Below are 21514 nucleotides of genomic sequence, written 5' to 3'. Positions count from 1 at the left end.
GAATTTCCAGGGATTTATTTCTTTTCAAAAGCACTTAGTGAATGGCAGTTGCTCTGTCCAACTGCCAAAAAACTGTGTAGCGAGCAGGGAAGCTGCCAGCATCATTGTTTAAATCCTTTTTAGGGAATATCTTTATAAAGAATAAAAGCCTTGCTGAGAATCCCTTATGAAGAGATGGACTAGTCCAAAACCTGTCGCTTCTGTCAGATTTCTACTACCTGCTGTAAGTGACAGCAAGATGGGAGAAAAGTAATTTATGGCTCATTTTACTGTGGAAAAAACATACTTCTTATTTGTCTTTGTTTGAACATATTTTAAATTTTACAATTTTTTGCTAAGTGCATCTTTAATAACGTAAAAGCAACATAGTGAACATAACTACACTAGGTACATGTCCCACTCTTATTTTTAAACCAGACCAGTTAACAATGTTGTACAATAGGTGCCTTTAAGTTTGTTAGCATGCACCAAGAGGTGACTTTTTCAAACTTGTCTGCATGTCTGCAATCTCTAATTCTGCCTTGCTTCAGTGACAGACATTTTAGCCTAACCACTTAACAATATCATATGTAATTCACAGAAAATGTTGTTAGCCCTGTTTGTAGTTAGATCATTACATTAAGTTTGGGCAATCCATAATTGCTGAGGGTAGTCTGGATCTCCTATGCCACTCCCTTCTATCCCAGTCCTCTTTAATTAATTCCAGAAAGTAAACATGTAATCACTCTTTAATTAATTAGTCTTAACCCAGTACCAGTCACTTCTCATTGTTTGATGTATATATTATGAATGTCTTGCAGAAGATGTAATCTGGAGCAGACAAGCGAGTCAAAGGTCGGGATCCAAATTATCGCAGCTGTCAGACGTCATCAGTGTTTGTGAGACAGATGAGAAGGTACATAATAATGACATTAATACAGCACATTCTGAATGCTGCATGCAGTGGATCATGGCTCTGGTCATATAGAAATAATCAGAAGAAATGTGCTCATATAATTTAGGTCAAAATAAGTTAGCAGAGCTGAGTTTTCCGTATTGTTTTGCATCAGCTATCTGTATTATATTGTATGCAAAAGCTTCATATTTTTCTGTTCCAGCTCTATAAATTTGCAAATAAAAAAAACAGGAGTTTTAGAATAATGGATAGCCTTACAGGACATCTGAGGTGAAAATAAATTTATGAGATAAACATTTGTATCTATTCTCCTTATCTTAAAAATGACTTTTCTAGATATCCCACAGTTTTATTTTATATTTAAATCTACTTTTTTATGTTTTTACTGCTTCATTGTCTCTGCTCAATGACACCTTGATTGAAGTATGTCAGAGCTTAAATCTATGAACTATTGATTCTTTTTATCTCTTTCCTGCTCTTAGAAGCCAGTTACTGTGAGGAAAGTTTTTTATGGCTGTAATTTCTTATCAGTGATGATTACATTATAGCCCGACCCAGTCCCGACAGAAATTGTATAAAAGTATAGTTATCTGTGTGCTTGACACTGTACATACACATGTCACCTCGGATGTCCTTTAAGGGTGTTCCATTACACCCAGCTAATGCTTTGTATGTAGGAAGGACAGTTCATATCAAAACTATTCAAGAAACCACAAAAAGATGCACTACATTTTTTTTTCTTTTTAGTAATGCAAATGTTCAGCTAATAAATAGATGCATTTCTTTCTTCAGTATAGGAAAAATGCACAGAGTATTCAGTTTGCAGTAACCGTCCGGTATTTTGGCAAATACATATACATTTTCCTGCCAGCTTGTTCCGCGTCTTAAATGACTCTTCTTCAGGCCTTTAAATAACAGTAGAAAAATCTGAAAATGGAAAAAAATATGTATATGTTACGGCCAGAACCTGAAGTCTGGCCACTTCGGGTTCTGGCCGGTCAAAACGCGAAGTGGCTGTGCACCTGCGGCCAATGTTAGAAATGAACAGGATTCCCTGCTCCCAGTGGCGTTAAATTGATGAATCCCCCGCCCCCCCCCCGGTGGCAATGTAACAGATTAATCCGCCGCCTCGGCTCTGCCTCCTCTCCTCCCCCTGCCTCTCTCTCCCATGCAGCTGCGACAGCCGGGGACACGCGTGCCCTCCAGGATCGTTCGTAGCAGCAGGGAAGCAGAGCGGGGAGGCTGCAGACATTATTTCTGCCAGCACCCGCTCTGCAGGAAGGAACGGCAGGATTCCCTGTCACTACGAATGACCCTGGGGAACGCGTGTGTCCCCTGCCTGCTAAAGCTGCATAGGAGAGGAGCAGGGGGAGGAGAGGAGGCAGCTTAATCTGTTACATTGCCGCCGAAGGGGGAATTCATCAATTTAATGCCGCCAGGAGCCGGGAATACTGTTCATTTCTCACATTGGCTGCAGAGGCACGGCCACTTCGCATTTTGACCTGCCAGAAACCGAAGTGGCCAGACTTCGGGTTCTGGCCGTAACATATACACTATTTAAAACCTTCATCAAAATACAAAGTGCGAACAACCACCAAGGTATATGAAAAGATGTAACCATTTATAAAGATGCTCACAAAATAATTTGATATTTTGGTTTAACCACTTGCCGACCGCGCACTCATACCGCGCGTCAGCAAAGTGGCAGCTGCAGGACCAGCGACGCAGTTCTGCGTCGCCGGCTGCAGGCTTATTAATCAGGAAGCAGCCGCTCGCGCGAGCGGCTGCTTCCTGTCAATTCTCGGCGGGGGGCTCCGTGAATAGCCTGCGGGCAGCCGATCGCAGCTCGCAGGCTAAATGTAAACACAAGCGGAAATAATCCGCTTTGTTTACATTGTACGGCGCTGCTGCGCAGCAGCGCCGTAAGGCAGATCGGCGATCCCCGGCCAATCAGCGGCCGGGGATCGCCGCCATGTGACAGGGGACAGCCTGTCACTGGTTGCACAGGACGGATAGCGTCCTGTGCAGCCCAGGTTGCTAGAGGGGAAAGGTATGAGAGGGAGGGGGGGAATTTCGCCGCGGAGGGGGGCTTTGAGGTGCCCCCCCTGCAACACCCAGGCAAGGCAGGAGCGATCAGACCCCCCCAGCACATCATCCCCCTAGTGGGGAAAAAAGGGGGGCGATCTGGTCGCTCTGCCTGCACCCTGATCTGTGCTGGGGGCTGCACAGCCCACCCAGCACAGATCAGCTAAAACAGCACTGGTCCTTAAGGGGGGGTAAAGGGTGGGTCCTCAAGTGGTTAAAAAAAAAGTAACTGTGAGGGCTCGTTCACACTAGGGGCGTTTTTGCCCTCTTTTCAAGCGCAAGCAATTTTCATAATCGCCCGTAAAATGTTTGTGCAATTAATCTCTATGAGAAGGTTCATATGAGCACGTTGCATTTTTGTAGCATTTATGCTATGATGGAAGGTATAGGAAAAACGCAAAACGCTCACAAAATCGATTGCGTTTGCGTTTTTGATAATAGATACATCGGGATTGATTCACAAAAGAGTGCTAGCTGTTAGCACGGCCGTTTTTGCGTGAATATTTGCGTTATTGCGCGCAAAAATTCGCGGCCGTGCGCAAACGTGAAAATTCGCGTAAAAACGGCCGTGCTAACAGCACTCTTTCGTGAATCAAACCCATTGTATTTATTCCTTTCCGGGTCAAAGAGTTCACTTCCTGACTTGCGTCAGGGAGTGAATTGCAAAACCGCTGTGGAAAAAACAGAAACGCAGTGCTCGATGGAGCGCCGGGAGGGGGGGGGGAAGCGCACAAAAACGTGAAACGCTTGCATTTTCGTTGTGAATGACGCCTGTATGAGTCATTTTCTGACTTATAAAGTATCCAGGGCAGCCATCAGGGGGGGACAACTGACACTGCACTGAGGGGCCCAGGGCTTCTGGGGGCCCTGGGTCCCCCAAAGTGCTGGTAGGGCTGCATGTGTTGGCTGCGGGCCTGTGGCTCACTTACCAGCACACTGCGTTCCAGCACTGAGAGAAGAGTGACATCAGCGCTTGAACGTGGGGAGCAGATGAGTAAGCCCACTACAGCGGACTTTCTATATTGGGGCACCACCTATATCTGGCTACAGGCTACCTATACTGGGCCACCACATATACCTGGCTACCTATACTGGGACTGGAACCACCTATACCTAGCTACCTATACTGGGGCACCACCTATACCTGGCTACCTATACTGGGGCTGGAACCACCTATACCTAGCTACCTATACTGGGGCACCACCTATACCTGGCTACCTATACTGGGGCACAACTTATACTTGGCTAATTAGACTGGGGCGCCTATAGCTTGCTACCTATACTTGTGGCACCTGTACCTGGCTAACCTATACTGGTGCATCACCCATACCAGGCTACCTATACTGGGGGCAACTATACCAGGCTACCTATACCGGGGCACCACCTGTAGTTGAATACCTATAATGGGGGCACCTGTATCTTGCTGGCCTATACTGGGGCACCAGCTATACCGGGTTACCTATACTGGGGCACCAGCTATAGCTGGCTACTTATACTGGGGGAACCTATACCTGGCTACCTATACTGGGGGCACCTATACCTGGATTCCTATACTGGGGGCACCTATACCTGGCTAGGGCAGGGGGACAAGCCTAGACAGAAGGGGACAAAAGGTAACACAGGGATAAAAGAGGCACAGGGAGAAAAGAGATAAGATGGGAAAATGAGGTCACACAGAGGGACACAAAGAGGCACAAACTGAGGTGAGACAGAGGAGGACAAAAGAGGCATAGGAAGAAAAGAGGGGGACTAAAAAGAACGGATAAAGGATAAGAACAGACCTACAAGTCCCTATCTCATTTTTTTTTTCTCATTTGTTAAACAGGGACTACCTGTATTTTGCTAGTTTTTGGCTCCACCCACAACATGCCATGGCCACGTCCAGTTTTTGCCGCATTACGCTGTTCATGCTGCTTTCCTCAGTGTCGGAGCCATGCACATATTTCACTGCAGCGCACTTCGCGCACGGACACGGGGGTGGCGTGGCTAGTGGGTGGGCCCAGGGAGGGGGCCAGGCTTGATGATGTGTGAGGGGCCCCAAAATTTCTGATGGCAGCCCTGAAAGTATACATGTGCCTTGGCTCAGTTAAAATGTGGACCTTGTAAGCTATGCGGTATACTTGTAATTTTAAAATTAGTGACATTTAGAGATGTCCTCATATTCAATATTCTCACATATTGGCGATACATGTTATCTCCCCCCCCCAATATGTACAGTTAAAGATGTTACTCTGTATCTAGCCTCATACAAAAATAATGCAGTGTATGGTGATCTCTGTCTGTAATTTTCGATTCCGAAATCTTCTTTCTCCCTATTTGTAAATTGTCCCTTTGCACTCCTGATTCTATCCCTGTGCAAATTTTCATCACTTTAGCACACGCTGAGAATGCAGTTAGCCAGTGCTTCTTTCTTAAAAGAAGGCTAAAATAAGTAATGCTAGTTTAGTGCACTGTTGATTGTAGCTCCATTTTAGGACATTTTAGAAAATCTTACTTGAGAAGCTCTAGGCCCCCCCCCCACCACCACCACCGATCCACGACACAGGCTGTCTCCTGTAACGTATATCGGGGGGGGGGGGGGGGGGGAGGCCCTAGAGCTGCGCAGCTGCACTCGCGTCTGTGCAGACTGTGCAGCCACTGCCAGCTCAAGCGGCCATTTTAGGGGAGGCAGGAGAGCCCGACCCGAGCTGTGGGGTCGGGAGCCGGGTCGGGGGGCTAATGAGCAGGACCCGGCGGAACGGCACTGGGGAGCGGATGGCATCCTCCATGCATTAAAATTTCATGCAGGTATTTAAAGGGACTCCGAGCAGTGCAGAAACTATGGAAAGATGCATATCATTTTGAAGCTCTCTTTCTCCTCTTTCCAATGATATATAAACTGCCGCCCTACGCCTTTTAGTTTTCGCTATTTTCGCGATTGAAATTGCCACGGCTGTGATTTCAATCGTGAAAATAGAGAAAACTAAAAGGCGTAGGGCGACGATTTAGGTGTCGCCAGAAAGAGGAGAAAGAGAGCTTTAAAATGATATCCATCTTTACATAGTTACATTGTATTACACAGGACAACACTTTCCCCAGTGTCAGCAGCTTCATTCTGCTGAATGAAGCTGCTGACTTTAGGAAAAAGTCGTCCTGTGTAATACAAGTAACTATGGAAAGATGGATATCATTTTAAAGCTCTCTTTCTCCTCTTTCTGGCGACACCTAAATCGTCGCCCTACGCCTTTAAGTTTTCTCTATTTTCGTGATTGAAATCGCGGCCGCGGCAATTTCAATCGCGAAAATAGCGAAAACTAAAAGACATAGGGTGGCAGTTTATATATCATTGGAAATAGGAGAAAGAGAGCTTTAAAATGATATGCATCTTTCCATAGTTTCTGCACTGCTCGGAGTCCCTTTAACTTTTTTTTTGTATTTGGCCTCGTGAGTCCTTTAAGGCCTGAGCCCACTAACGCAGTTGTATCCGCTTCTGTCCGCTTTTCTGCATCTCTAACATTGATGTGTAACTGAAAAGCGGACACAACTTCGTCAGTGGGCTCAAGCCCTTACTGTCCTTCTTGACTGCTGCTTTGTGCTGTTATCCATGACCGCCTCCTTTGTCTGCTCACCCCCAGTAGTGCATGCATGCAGACAGACACATATCACGTGCCAATTCTGCCAGATTGTGGGGGGTTTTCTGCTCCTCCCTCTGTATCAGTCTAGAGGGAGGGTGTGGCATGATTTAGGTAGCAGGGGCCAACACGGCTCTTCAGATGGATTCATTCCACAGCACTGGCACTATTGGACTTTGGAAGAAAATATGTATTTTTGCTAGGCAATTATTATTTTCCCCTAGATCAACAATGCTTCCCATTAAACATTAACTTGAAGGCAGATACGCGTAACTTTTTACCTGCCTGGAGCAGGTGAAAGTGTGTACCACCTACCTGCCACCACCTTAAGTTGGCATGTGTGAGTATCCTTTACTTAGGAGACCCAAGATGCCGGTCTTTTAGATAGGTGAAGGGAGTGCAATGGCCAGGTGACTTGCACACGGTAAGCTACTTATCACCTGGAATAGAATATGGCTAATTGTGTTGTCGTTAAAGGACCACTGAAGTTAGAAGAACATGGAGGGTGCCATATTTAATTCCATTTTCAGAATCAGAAATCAGAAAAATTTATTTCGCCAAGCATGAGGGGTCATGCCCGGAATTGTTTTTGGCACAGTACAAATAGCTCAGGAAGAGTACATAGAGAGAGACAGCAGTAAACAACAGGCAACAGGTTAACAATACATTTGTAATATACAACACATTCCCTGAGTGTCCCTGAGATGTCAATAGTTAGTCCTGTGGGTCGGAAGACTGGTCGGCCATAGCGCAGCCGGCATCGCCGTTCCTTGGGGCTTGCTTTGGTGGTAGGATGTGGAGTGAATTAAGGAGGCTGACTACCGAGGGGAAGAATGAGTTCTTGTGTCTCATGGTCTTAGTGGAAATGGCTCGTAGCCTCCGGCCCAAGGGCATAAGGTTGAAGTAGCGGTAGCCTGGGTGTGAGGGATCACTTGCAATTCTCAGTGCCCTGGATCTAAGTCTTTTATTGTGTAGTAGAGCAAGAGAGGGGAGGGGGCACCCAATGATCCTCTCTGCTGACCTGATGACCCGCTGTAGTTTGTCCTTGTCATCGGCAGTGGCGCCAGCATACCACACCAGGATGGAAGAGCAGAGGATCGACTCAATGGTGGCGGAGTAAAAGCTGGTTAGAATTTCTTGAGACATGCCGAACTTTCTCAGCTGGCGGAGGAAGAAGAGCCTCTGCTGGGCTTTCCGTTGGGTGGCAGTGATGTTGGTCTTCCAGCTGAGGTCGCTCGAGATGGTTGTACCCAGAAGCCGGGCACAGGGTACTCTGGTTACCTCATTGCCGTCAATGTAGATTGGCGGTGGGGTGGGAGCAGACTTCCTGAAGTCGATGATTAACTCAACGGTCTTAGCAGTGTTTAGCACCAGCCTGTTCTCCCTGCTCCAGTTGCAAATTCTCTCCACCTGCTGACGGTACTCCTGGACATTGTCCTTGGTGACAAGGCCCACAATGGTGGTGTCATCAGCGAACTTGATGACCTTGACAGAGTCTGTCTCCGATCTGCAATTGTTTGTGTAGAGGGAGAACAGCAGTGGTGACAGGACGCAGCCTTGGGGGGCTCCAGTGTTCGTGGTCGCTGCCTGGGAGTGGATCTTGCCCAGTCTGACGACTTGGGACCTGTTGGTAAGAAAGTCCGTGATCCAACGTTGTAGACTTGGGTGGACTCCAAGTGCAGCTAGGTCCCGTTGGAGAATGCTTGGGCATATGGTGTTAAAAGCCGAGCTGAAGTCTAGGAGTAGTATTCTGGCATACGTGTCTGGCCTGTCAAGGTGTTCGTTGATGAGCTCCAGGCAGATATTGATCGCATCATCGGTGGACCTATTTGCTCTGTAGGCGAACTGGAGGGGCGAAGTGGAGAGCTTGAGGTAGGCTAGGACCGCCCGCTCCATGGTTTTCATGATGACGGACGTCAGGGCCACGGGCCTAAAGTTGTTAAGTTCGGTGACCCCTTGTTTCTTAGGGACAGGTATGATGGTTGACCTCTTGAAGCACGCAGGGACCTTGCCCTCACCCAGGGACTTGGTGTAGATAGCGAAGAGGATGGGGGCAAGTTGCTGACAGCAGGTTTTCAGGCAAGCTGGAGATACTCCGTCGGGGCCGGGGGCTTTCCTGGCATTTAAGGTAGATAGGAGGCGCTGGACCTCGGCTTCACTCACCATCGTGGTCAAGGGCAGTCTCAGGGTGTTGCTTGCTGGGCATGGAGGTGGGGGAGTCCGTACCTGGTTCCCCTCCGGTTCTTCCTGGTGCTCGAACCTGCAGTAGAATCTGCTAAGTTCCTCTGCAAGTGCCGGGCTGGGTGTTGCATGCTGGGGTTGGGGCTTGTAGTTGGTGGCGGCCTTCAGCCCCTTCCATACAGCGCGTGAGTCGTTTGAGCGCAGGTTGTCTTTTATCCTCTCGGCATACTCTTTTTTGGCAGCACTCAGCTCCCGCTTAAGATCGTTTCTAGCCATCCTGTAGTCCTCCTGACTAGAAAACAGTTGCCTGGCAGTCCTGCTGATCTATTTGGCTGCAGAAGTGTCTGAATTGTTTTTATTTTTTGCACTGCAGAACTCTATTTATTAATTTTGTTTATCCTTCTTCAGGTAGATGGAAATGAGAAGAACACATCAGAGACTATGATAGGACTGGATGATAAAAATGTATGTTTGGCTGATGTCTGTGAAATGTTTATACTGTATGTATTATAATTTAAAGCACATGTGAAGTAAGGAGGCTGCCATATTTATTTCCTTTTAAACACTTCCAGTTGCCCGGCAGTCCTGCTGATCTCTATGGCTGCAATAGTGTCTGAATCATACATCTGAGATCTGATCTGCATGCCTGTCCAGTAGGGCTGCACGATTTTAGGGGAAAATCGAAATTGCGATTTTTCTCTCAGAAATCGTAATTTCGATTTCCCCCCGATTTTTTCAAATCCTGCTTTTTGCACTTGAGGGGGGGGGGGGGGGGTTGTTCACGGTCCGCAATGCCCGGTCCGCTGTCTGTAACTTGCTTCTGGCCCAGCTGTGCGCTGATTGGCCAGAAGCAGTGAATATGCATAAGTGTTAATGAGCGGGCGGGGGGGGGCGGATCCACTCGAGCGAGCGGCGGGCACATGCAGCATTTCTAATCACTGGCTAGCGATGGAATGACGGCAGCGGTAGGCGGAGCTGTATGCTCTGTACAGCTCCGCCTACCGCTGCCATCGTTCCATCGCTAGCCAGTGATTAGTAATGCTGTATGTGCCCGGCCGCTCTCTCGAGTGGATCCGCCCCCCGCTCATTAACACTTATGCATATTCACTGCTTCTGGCCAATCCGCGCACAGCGGGGCCAGAAGCCGTGATCCTCAACACTAGCGGCTTAACTAACAACATTAAGCTCGACTGAGATTTTCAGCTTGTGCTGCAAGGAGGGCACGTCTGAGTCAAGCGCTAGTACCAGTCTGGTACTATCTGCGCTTGACTCAGACGTGCCCTCCTTGCAGCACAAGCTGAAAATCTCAGTCGAGCTTAATGTTGTTAGTTAAGCCGCTAGTGTTGAGGATCACTGCTTCTGGCCCCGCTGTGCGCGGATTGGCCAGAAGCAGTGAATATGCATAAGTGTTAATGAGCGGGGGGCGGATCCACTCGAGAGAGCGGCCGGGCACATACAGCATTACTAATCACTGGCTAGCGATGGAATGATGGCAGCGGTAGGCGGAGCTGTACAAAGGATACAGCTCCGCCTACCGCTGCCGTCATTCCATCGCTAGCCAGTGATTAGTAATGCTGCATGTGCCCGCCGCTCGCTCGAGTGGATCCGCCCCCCCCCCCCCCCCCCCGCCCGCTCATTAACACTTATGCATATTCACTGCTTCTGGCCAATCAGCGCACAGCGGGGCCAGAAGCAAGTTAGACAGCGGACCGAAAAACCGAAGACACTGACGATCAGTAGATCGTCTTGCCTCGAACAGCGGTTTCGGTTTTGAACCGAAAAACCGTGCAGCCCTACTGTCCAGGGTCTGTGGCTAAAGCTATGAGAGGCAGAGGATCAGCAGAACTGTCAGGCAATTTGCATTGTTCAGAAGGAAATAAACATGTCAACCTCCATATTCATCTCAATTCTGGTGTCTTTTAACCACTTTACCTCCAAGGGTTTTTCACCTTAAAGCGGACCCAAACTTAACATTTTTTTAATTCAAAATATTTAGTTGCACCACTCTGACACATACAAATATAAATAAACACTCCTTTAAGCCTATGAGCATTTCAGTGCATGCTTTTCACCCTTCTCTTTTCATAACTAGGGTTATACAGGTGGCAGCCATTACTTCCGAGCTTAGTAGGAGGTTTTAGATCATGGGGTGTGTTTGTCATCAGCTACCCTCCCTCACAGGGGCGTCGTCTATGTGAAATCTCACACAAGCTGAGATCACCTCCCCTGTGACATCATCAGTAGCAGCCTGTGTTTTGTTTTTGTTTTCTATCTCCTCCACCAGTTTGCCGGAAAAATCCCGGCAATATGAAAGGAAGGGAGGGGTTCCTCCAATTAATGTAAAATATTTTATATTTGTCATCATGCAGCTGAAAAAAGGCTGCGACTTATTATTATAATTTAGAAAATAGATTTTATTTCTGAAATCTTGTATTTTTAATTTGGGTCCACTTTAAAAACCAGAGCAATTTTTACCTGTCAGCGCTCCTTCCATTCATTTGTATGTAACTTTATTACTACTATTACAACAAAGTAATCTATATCTAGTTTTTTTTTTGCCACCTAGGCTTTCTTTGAGGTCTACTTTTTGCTAAGAATTATTTTATTTTAACTGCATTTTAACAGGAAAAAAAATGGAAAAAAACAGATTATTTCTCAGTTTTCGGGCATTATCATTTTAAAATAAGACATGCTACCATAATTAAAACCTATACATTTTATTGGCCCATTTGTCCCGGTGATCGCAATGTTTACATTTCTTCCCTAGTACAATGTATGGCGCCAATATTTTATATTGTAATAAAGGTGCATTTTTTCAGTTTTGCGTCCATTCCTAATTACAAGCCCGTAATTTAAAAAGTAACAGTAATATACCCTCTTGACAAACATATTGAAAAAGTTCAGTCCCTAAGGTAGCTATGTATGTATTTTTTTTACTTGTATATACCGTGTTTCCCCGAAATGAAGACAATGTCTTATATTAATTTTTGCACCAATTTTTGCTAGGGCTTATTTTCAGGGGATGTCATATATTTCTATGAACACACAAGTTCTTGTGCTGTGTCCTCCTGCCTTCCCCACTGTGCCGCCTCTTCCTCTGCTGTATTCACGTCTTGTGTGCCCCTGTGTCCCCCTTGTACCTTTAGTGTCCTCCTGGTGTCTCCCTCTGCACCCGTGTCCTCCTCTATCCCCTGTCCTCCTGGTGTCCCCATGTCCTCCTGGTGTCCTCCATGTCCTCCTCTATCCCCTGTCCTCCTGGTGTCCCCATGTCCTCCTGGTGTCCTCCATGTCCTCCTCTATCCCCTGTCCTCCTGGTGTCCCCATGTCCTCCTGGTGTCCTCCATGTCCTCCGGTATCCCCCTGCATCCTCTTCTTTCCTCCAGCTCAATACCGCTGAGTCCCTGAGCTTCAGCTTATGAGGGAGAAGTACGGCAACTTGTGTTTCTGGGCTCCAGTAGAAACACAAGTTACTTTTTCCTCTGTCTGCAGCTAGGGCTTACTTTCGGGGTAGGGCTTATATTTTGCTTATGCTCGAAATTCTTGCTAGGGCTTACTTTCAGGTGATGTCTTAATTTCAGCGAAAGAGAGTATATATATATATATATATATATATATATATATATATATATATATATATATACACAAAAGATTTGGGGGGTTAACGATTAGGGAGTGTGGGAGATAAGGGGTTAATTTTAAATGTAAAAAAAGTCTGTATGAAAAAATGTTTGTAGATGTAATTTTACTATTTGGCCACAAGATTTCCTTGTGCATTACTTCTTATTGCATATTTACTATATAGTACGCTAAATAGGAAGCAATGCCCGCATGGCTTCTGCCGGATGTAAACAAATGATTGCACTAAAGGACCGCTATCGCCAAAATCATAAAATGTAAAATGCATGTAAAGTCATTGAAATAAGAAGTGCATTTATTCCAGAGTAAAATGAGCCATAAATTACTTTTCTCCTATGTTGCTCTCACTTGCAGTAGGTAGAAGAAATCTGACAGAACCGACAGGTTTTGGACTAGCCCATCTCCTCATGGGGGATTCTCAGGGGTTTCTTTATCTTTAAAAGCACTTAGGGAATGGCAGTTGCTCCATCCAACTACCAAAAGTGTGAGGCGAGCAGGGAGGCTGGCCAGCATCTTTGTATAAATCCTTATCAGGCAAAGTCTTTATAAACAACAAAGGCCATGCTAAGAATCCCCCATGAAGAGATTGACTAGCCCAAAACCTGTCAGTTCTGACAGATTTCTACTACCTACTGTAAGTGACAGCAGCATAAGAGAAAAGTAATTTATGGCTCATTTTACTCTGGAAGAAATGTTATTTTTATTTGTATGTTAAGTACATGTGTTTTAAGGCCTCTTTCACAGTGGGATGCTGCGTTTGATGCAACGTTAAAGTCGCTCAACGTGCCCCTAACGCAGCGCATGTAGGTTATGAAATTGGACATTATTTTGCACTGCGTTATGTGTCTCTTGGTGCGCCGTTTACGTTGCATACTGATGGAACGAAAACGGTGCATGCGTTACATTAAAAAAAAACAAAAAAACATTACTGAGCATGTGCAACACACATAACGCAGCAAATGTATTGCTAAACGCACAGCATGCAGCACTTTCTAAATATTGCTACACGTTACACACTACGCAACGTATGCACTGTGAATGTCGCACAGACTTTGTATTGCTGTGCGTTAGTCCACGTTAAAACATTTTCTAACGTGCGACTTTAACATCCCACTGTGAAAGAGGCCTAAATGTTAAATTTTTTCGCGGTAGTGGTCCTAAGTGTAAAAGGGCCCTGACTCTGGTAACATTTGATGGCAGTGCACACTACCATCAAATAACTGCTTTTTTGTCTGTGAGGGAATAGGAAGTCATCTTTAATCAATCGCATGGTGTTAACCTTATGCTGCTTATTTTAAAAATGATCACAAGTGATACTTGAAGTTCCTCAAATCAGTTTTGGGCCCCATGTGCAGAGCCTGAGATGGACATTTTAAATTGGTATTCTTTGACCTGTATTCACCTTATGCTTGCCAGAGTTTATTGAAAACACTTGACTTTTATCCTGACTTGTTGATTCCTTAATTAAACAAAAGAATATTGCTGATCCCATGTTTCTGCAGCAGAGCCGTGCACTTAGCAGAGAGTCTAGTACATCCAGTACAGATGATGCCATCCGAGGTGTGAATTGCAAAACCCCCGAGACACCTGGAATAACAGAAGAGAACCAGCCCTTCCACCCTGTCTACAGAGGAGAAGCCTCTGCATTCTGCATACAGTTGTTCTGCATCGATGAAAAGCATGAAACAAGGCAAGGCTGGAATAGTAGCTCTACAATTTCTTATCAAACAACAAGATGAAGTGTTGTTATACTAAACAAACCTCAATCTTCATTCCTATCAGTAAACCAAGTAGAAAATCAGTGTAAGCTTTACCTATCTTTAAATGGAACCTGAACCAAGTGAAATTATTTTAAAAAAAAACCAATGTACCAGCAAATGATTATTACATACTTACCTTGCTGTCAGTTCCACTCAGAAGCTCACCATTTTATTCTTACGATTCCTTACATTTCTGACAAGATTTTGTCAGAACTGAAATATACAGGTATTAGTTTCTGTCAGTTATATATCAGTTGCTGTCAGTTATAACCGAAAGGGCAACTGATGTGCAAGGTAATGTCCATGCTTCCCTATGGCTCAAGTGGGCAATATCACAGTTGCTGACCAGGAAGCTGTTATGGGGTAGTGGCCATGGGCAATGTACTAACAGGACACAGGAGAGGAGAAAGAGATTGATAAGCAGACTACACAGGAGGTAAGTATGACATGTATATTTAGCAATTCAAACAGTGGGAGGCACCCATCAGTTTTACAAAGATATAGTATATAACTTCTGATTCACAAAGGTAAGAGTATAAAATCTTACCTGAGAGGAAGACTCATAGACAGATATATAAGTTAATAATTTATTTTGCACTTGGACAACGCGTTTCGCGACCAAACAGTCGCTTCTTCAGGTCAAGTATCGTGCTAATAATACTGGAAATAAAGTCTGGCCGTCAGATGGCTCCCAGGCTTCATTTCCAGTATTATCAGCACGATACTTGACCTGAAGAAGTGACTGTTGGGTCGCGAAATGCGTTGTCCAAGTGCAAAATAAATTAACTTATATATCTGTCTATGAGTCTTCCTCTCATTTAAGATTTTATACTTTTACCTTTGTGAATCAGAACTTATATACCATATCTTTGTAAAACTGAGGGGTGCCTCCTACTGTTTGAATTGCTAAGAATCTTCACCCTACCAGTTAGGGTTACGTTCCTATTAATACATAGGGCACACTTTTTCTTAGGAGCAGCGACCTACAAGGCCGAGTGGAGACGGTTCTTCTCCACATGCACTGACAGTGGTTGCCTTCATAAGCAACCTACCCTTGTCAGTATAACATTTTTTACAATCGACCAAATATTGTGACATTATTAGGCCCGGTTCACATTAGCATTCGCTATCCGGATTTTCCGGATCTGATCCGGACCGCATACTGTACAAACGGAACGTACGTTCCGCATAGCAATGTAAAGGCTATGCGGACGTTCACACGTGTCCGTACAGTACGGAGCCGGATCGGATCCGGACTCTTTTCCAACATGCGCTATTTTTTGGGTCCGGCTCTCCGGCCCACGCACCCGGACCGCAGCCGGACCTGAGCCTGACAGCACCATCAGGAACACAGAAACCAATGGGGAACGGAAGGCACAGAACACACTGCCTACAAAAACCTGACGTTCTACCCCACTTCCTATGCGTATCCAAGCGGCCATTTCGGATGGGGACACATGGGCCAAGCATGTCTGGAGTGGAGCAGCAGTGACAGACGTGCTGGAGCTGTTTGGCAGAATGTCGGAGGTGGAGGTGAGGCCTACAGCGGAGGAACCTGATTCTACAGGTGCACCAGGTGCACCTTCTGCTGACCCCAACATTTTTTTTTTAAATTTCGCTATTTTTTTGCCCACGGATCCGGATGGCAGCCTGATGCATGCCTGATACAAACGGACCGGATCCGGATCGGAACCGTACGGTTCTGATCAGGATCAGGTCAGGATCCGATCAGGATCCGGTCCGTTTACTTGCCAAAACGCAAGTGTGAACGGGGCCTTACACAATATTGGGCTCCCGGTGTCCTTGTGTTTTTACTAGTCCAATGACATGAATATGTTTATTTTACTTTTATTTTTCATTTCAGGTTTGCTTTAAAGAGGAACTGTAACCAAGGATTAAATTTCATCCCAATCAGTAGATGATACCCTTTTTCCCATGAGAAATCTTTATCTTTTCTCGAATAGATCATCAGGGGCTGTGTATGGCTGATATTGTGGTGAAACCCCTCCCACAGTGTGATGTCAGGCCCTAGGTCCTGACAGTTTCCTGTCTGTGAACCTTGTTGCACTGTGGAAAGTAACAGCTTTTTCCAACTTCCAGGCAACCAGTATCTCCCTTTGTGCATATGTATATCTATTCAAAAATATCTTTTAGGGCCTCTTTCCTCTACATGCAGATTGGATGCAGAATGGATGCCAAAAAACTGACTCTGAGTCCAATTAATGCCTATGGGCCTGTTTCCACTAAACGCGATTTTCCTGATGCCAATTTTCCCACAGGCATCCATTCTGCATCCAATCTACGTGTAGTGGAAACAGACCCTTAGCCTATTGTTAGGAGGTGCGCTCATAAATAATGGCAGTTGTTCCGGTCTGATTTTTTCCATGTCTGCGAGTAGTAAAGATAGTTACATGCAGGTTGATTGTGGATGAAATTACATGGCGAGTATCAATCATTTCTTGTTCTCTCTTCTATTTTTTAACTTCTCACTTTGCAATGTATTGATTCCCCCCTTCCTTTCACTTAAGTTCCTTTTTAAGGAATTTTACTTATCCAAGCTTAAAGGGCCAGCTCATCCAGAACAGTTATTTTAGTAATAGCTGAATACTGCCAGGTTGTTACCTCTGATAAAAAAGGAAAAAGTTTGCGCTTGTGTGGATGAATGTGTTGCTGCTAGAGGTGGGGTTGGCTCAGACCCAATGATGAAGGAGAAAATGTGTATAGTACCTCAGCGCAAAAAGGGGTGTGAAACTTGCCCCGGGCTATGCAAGCCCACTCGAGATGTAAGCAGATGACAGTACAGTACCTTAATAGAGGTTACATCTAGCTGCCCAAATACTTGCTGTAATCCCGATCTCTGTATTTCAAGTAATCCCGATATCACAGTGGCGGGGGATAAGAGCTAGCTCGCTCTACCACTTCCTGTTTCCGGTCCGTCAAGCCCTACTGCCAGTAGGGTGCGTGCTGCACTGCAATGTAGTTCCGTGCGCCAATAAAATCGCCAATAAAATCGCACCGGACAGCTAGAAGCAGAGCTTGTTTATTGCACGTAATAAAACACGTAGACTCCTCTCCCGATTCGAGTTTCGGCTGTATGCCTTCCTCAGGAGCGATTTTATTGGCGCACGGAACTACATTGCAGTGCAGCACGCACCCTACTGGCAGTAGGGCTTGACGGACCGGAAACAGGAAGTGGTAGAGCGAGCTAGCTCTTATCCCCCGCCGCTGTGATATCGGGATTACTTGAAATACAGAGATCGGGATTACAGCAAGTATTTGGGCAGCTAGATGTAACCTCTATTAAGGTACTGTACTGTCATCTGCTTACATCTCGAGTGGGCTTGCATAGCCCGGGGCAAGTTCCACACCCCTTTTTGCGCTGAGGTACTATACACATTGTTACCTCTGATAGTTGTGGTCTACCCCCAATTCATTTATTTGCTTTATTTGGACACCTAAAAGCAAAACTATGAGCGATACAGTAAGGTCCTGGTTATTCGCAACTCAACTAACCAGCAATCTCAGCCAACCAGCACAAATCGCCGGCAGTACTCACAGTGGCAAAGGCCAAATTTTTAGCCTTTTTGTGGGCTAAAGCAAATCTGAAGCCAGCCAGCTTTAAAATAAAAAAAACAGATAGTTACCTAAGGAAAGGGATGGCTCTGGGTCCTAATGAGCTTTCCCGTTCCTCTCGCATTCCCCGCGTTCCAGCACTTGATCCCTGGTTCAAATCTCCCGTCCCAGAAGGCTTTGAAAGTGTTCAGGAGCCCGGAGTGGCCCGTCTTCGGCGACTGAAGACCTCTGAAGGGTTGAGCAGCGGCAGAGAGCAGTCTCTGACCAATTGGTCGGAGACTGCTTACGGTAGAGCCAGCCCAGGAACAACGGGACCGGAGAAGAATGTGAAGGCTCTTTAGGATCCAGAGCCTTCCCTCTCCTTAGGTGAGTATCTGTTTTTTCATTTTAAATCTGGCTTCAGACTCCCTTTAAAGCCTGGGTTCCACAGCTCCCCCAAGGTTAACATGCTTTTAATTAGTGTATTTTAACATTTAATACAGAGTTCATGGTACGTATATAGATTGGGGTATAGTACTGAATTAGCTAGCCTAGTTTTAACATTGTGCCTCAAGCAACCAGAAAGCACACCTAAGGCCCTTTTCCACTGCTATGCGTGATCACAAGCGCAATCACGCTGTTTTGCAACTGCCCAAGCAGTAATTTCCATTTGCAACGTTTGGGCCGTAGCTGTCAGAAATGGAGAGCAATTGCGGCAAGAATTGCGCAAGCTGGTGATTGCGTTCAGGGAAAAAACTACTTGAACTAGTGGGAAATGGTGCTCTTGCGATTGGCAAAACGTTTACAATCCACTTTTTGAAGTGAATCGCAGCTAGTGGAAAAGGGTCTTTATCTAGCATCAGTCTATCTCTGGTGGTGCCCTATAACCAAGACTCTACTGTACTTACTTTGGGAAGGGTCACTTTCCTGTCTCCCTCCACCTCGCCATTGCAACAGTGTGTCCTCCTGAAGCTCACCACTCTGTGCCTGTGCAGTAGCATGGACCTCGGGCTTCAGGGGATAAAGCCAAGCTCGGTGGAAAAAGACAAGCTACTGCACAAGTGCAAGCCATTGGACAAGTGCTTGTCAATGGTTTTCTGCAGGACAAAGTGCTGGAACGACCCGGTGAAAGGGGTATGGGGGAAGCCTCTGGATTATTTTAAACAGAAGATGAAAAATTATCTCCTAGGAGAGAACATGGGAAAAAAAGTGAATTGGATAAGGGCCCATTGTGTCAAGCACAAGTGACAAGTTGCTAAGTAGCAGGTAGATAAATGACTGGCAGACAAATGGCAGGCAAGTAGTAGCTATATAGAAGACAGGCATGGAAGTGGTGCCAGCAAGTCTCCAACTATGAGTACAATGCTAGGATGAGAAGCAAGTGGATTGATTTTTAATCCGATTCCCATTGAGTGTGATCAAATTTGTGTGGCACAAGGTAGTACATCAGTCACTACTACACGATTGATCTACAATCATAATGTTATTAATTGTTTGCTGAATATCTTTTCAACCCATGTATGGCTAACACACTCTGGCTCTTCATATTTCTTATGGTACCCATACATGGTACCATTTTTTTCATTCAATCTTACCATTTCTATTTAGTATAAGGGTAAATTAAGTGAATATACTGAAAGAATAATTTAAGCAGTTCCCTTATATTACATAAAAATGGAAAGATTGGATGAAAAAAAATTGTACCAGATATGGACACCGTGGGATTAATTCACTAAACCGTGCTAACTCATAGCACGGCCGCGCTAGCGTTTTGCAATAGTTTTCACGTTTTAGTTGTGCAATTGCAAATTTTCATGCGCAAGCGTAACTTTTCGTACGCAACTGCAAATTTGCACCGCGAAAACGCGCGCTAAACCATGCACAAAAACGCTAGCCCGGCCGTGCTGTAAGTTAGCAAAGTTTAGTGAATCAAGCCCCATATGTCACAAGGAAAAAAAATGCTTACTATTTTTTTCTAGTAGTTTTATTTGTTATTTTTCAAGTCCAACAGGAAATTATTCATGTATAGACCATATGTAAGCAATTTCCAAATTATCTTTTCATCTTCTAATAAGTGCTGCTTTCTGTCTTATAGATCTCTTGACTTTTTGAACCATGTTTTCAGCCTTTTTCCGGTAAGTATATTCAAGTATATTCCTCCGGTCCTTCACCTACACGTAATAAGCTCATTAACCTATGTTTAGACATGGCACATTAATGTTTGTAATATAGACATGGGAAAGATGATATTGTGTGTGGGAAGGGAGGACTCTGCTTACGTTTCAATGAAACCTATGTAGGATAGACGTTTACATTGCAATAGCATCTACTGCTTGAGCAATAGCATCAAGATGTCAGTCTGGAAATCTCAAGTGTGTAATGTCTTGCTGGCTCAGTTAAATGCTACACTCCAGCAAATAAAAATATACCGCTAATATATTAGCAATCGTGTTCCTAATACTATAGTGCTTCATATAATGGCTTTCCTTAAACTGCTCTCCCATGTAGTGCTCCTCACTATAAAAACAACACAAATACGCTTCCAAAATGAAGATATGACCCCTTCAAAGAATCCTTGGTCTCTTCTATGCTATACACTGTATACTGGAGCTCCTCCACCACAGGGTACAAAATGCAATCTAGAAAAAACAGGAGCGCTCCATAGTGTATTACCAAGGATATCAATTTATTCTTGTTCAAGGTTCTACTTACATAAAGAAGAATTACAATTCGCCTGTAAGCGGTAAGGCACATCCGCTGAAAGCCCGGGGGGATGGATCCACACGCACTGTGGCCTGCAGCGCGGTTTCCGATGGCCTGGGAGTTTCGTCTCTCAGGGCAGTGGGAGGAGCCTATGCCTGGTGTGCTGATAGTGTCATTACGCGTTTCGGCGCTCTGCGCCTTCGTCTTTATGTAAGTAGAACCTTGAACAAGAATAAATTGATATCCTTGGTAATACACTATGGAGCGCTCCTGTTTTTTTCTAGATTGCTCCTCACTATAGTTGTTCCTTATATAAGCAGTATATTGACCGTCTTTATATTGCTTCTCCATATGCCAGGCAATTAATTTCAGCGCACGCTCTTCCCCGCGCTGTGCCTGATCTGGGTGCTGCGTTATAATGTTATTCTACAGAGTGCACATATTTATACAGCACTCCCATGTATTGCAAATTATTATAGTGATCGTCCATAGAGCGGACCCCAGTTTGATATCCTCAATGTGTAGTCTTCCACTTTGTATCTCTCATTATAGTGGTCACCAAGATGATGGCTCTTATTATAGAGCCCCCATATAGTGGTTGTCATAGTGCTCCCCTTAATAGTGACCTTGCATAAATTACACTCTTGACCCCCTTTAGAGTGCCTCCATTATGGTGGTTCTTCATATAACTGCTCATTACAGTGGCCCTCATGCTAGCACTCACATCTATATAATGCTCCTCATTGTAACAGTTGCTCTTATATAGTCATTATAGGAATCCTGCATATGGTCAGTGTGCTAAAAGATAACCGTGTTAGAGTAAGAATCTCTGAAAATATAGGAAACATCACCTGCTTGGGAATAGAGGTCGGGTTGGTGGGGATTTCAAACAAGTGACGTCAGGATGCTAAAGCATACATTTTCATTCTGCATAGATTTGCGTACAATTTAGCATCAACTTGGAATTATTAGCAGCTCATTGACCACTCTTTGTTCTCAGATGCTACTCCTTCCTGTCAGTACTTTGACTGGTTACCCATAAACCGCAGAATACAATTCAAAGGATACCCTTACCTAAAAAACTCTCTCAA

At 45.1% G+C, this 21514-nt stretch overlaps 1 protein-coding gene across 3 annotated transcripts in view; it reads left to right on the top strand.

Moving 5' to 3' along the window:
• The window catches only part of CFAP61 (cilia and flagella associated protein 61), a 399007-nt gene that overhangs the window by 85685 nt on the left and 291808 nt on the right, over window positions 1–21514 (top strand). For 2 of the 3 annotated variants that reach the window (XM_068232441.1, XM_068232438.1), the window contains exons 9-12: window positions 801–895; window positions 9181–9237; window positions 13911–14098; window positions 19816–19855. In XM_068232441.1, the coding sequence (XP_068088542.1) occupies window positions 801–895; window positions 9181–9237; window positions 13911–14098; window positions 19816–19855 (380 nt within the window). The remainder of the gene's footprint in view (window positions 1–800; window positions 896–9180; window positions 9238–13910; window positions 14099–19815; window positions 19856–21514) is intronic. The other variant, XM_068232439.1, reaches the window with a different exon arrangement.

The sequence above is a fragment of the Hyperolius riggenbachi genome, chromosome 4 (genome assembly GCF_040937935.1).
Source record: "Hyperolius riggenbachi isolate aHypRig1 chromosome 4, aHypRig1.pri, whole genome shotgun sequence".
Classification (NCBI taxonomy): Eukaryota; Metazoa; Chordata; class Amphibia; order Anura; family Hyperoliidae; genus Hyperolius; species Hyperolius riggenbachi.
This window is presented reverse-complemented; position numbering and strand designations above follow the sequence as displayed.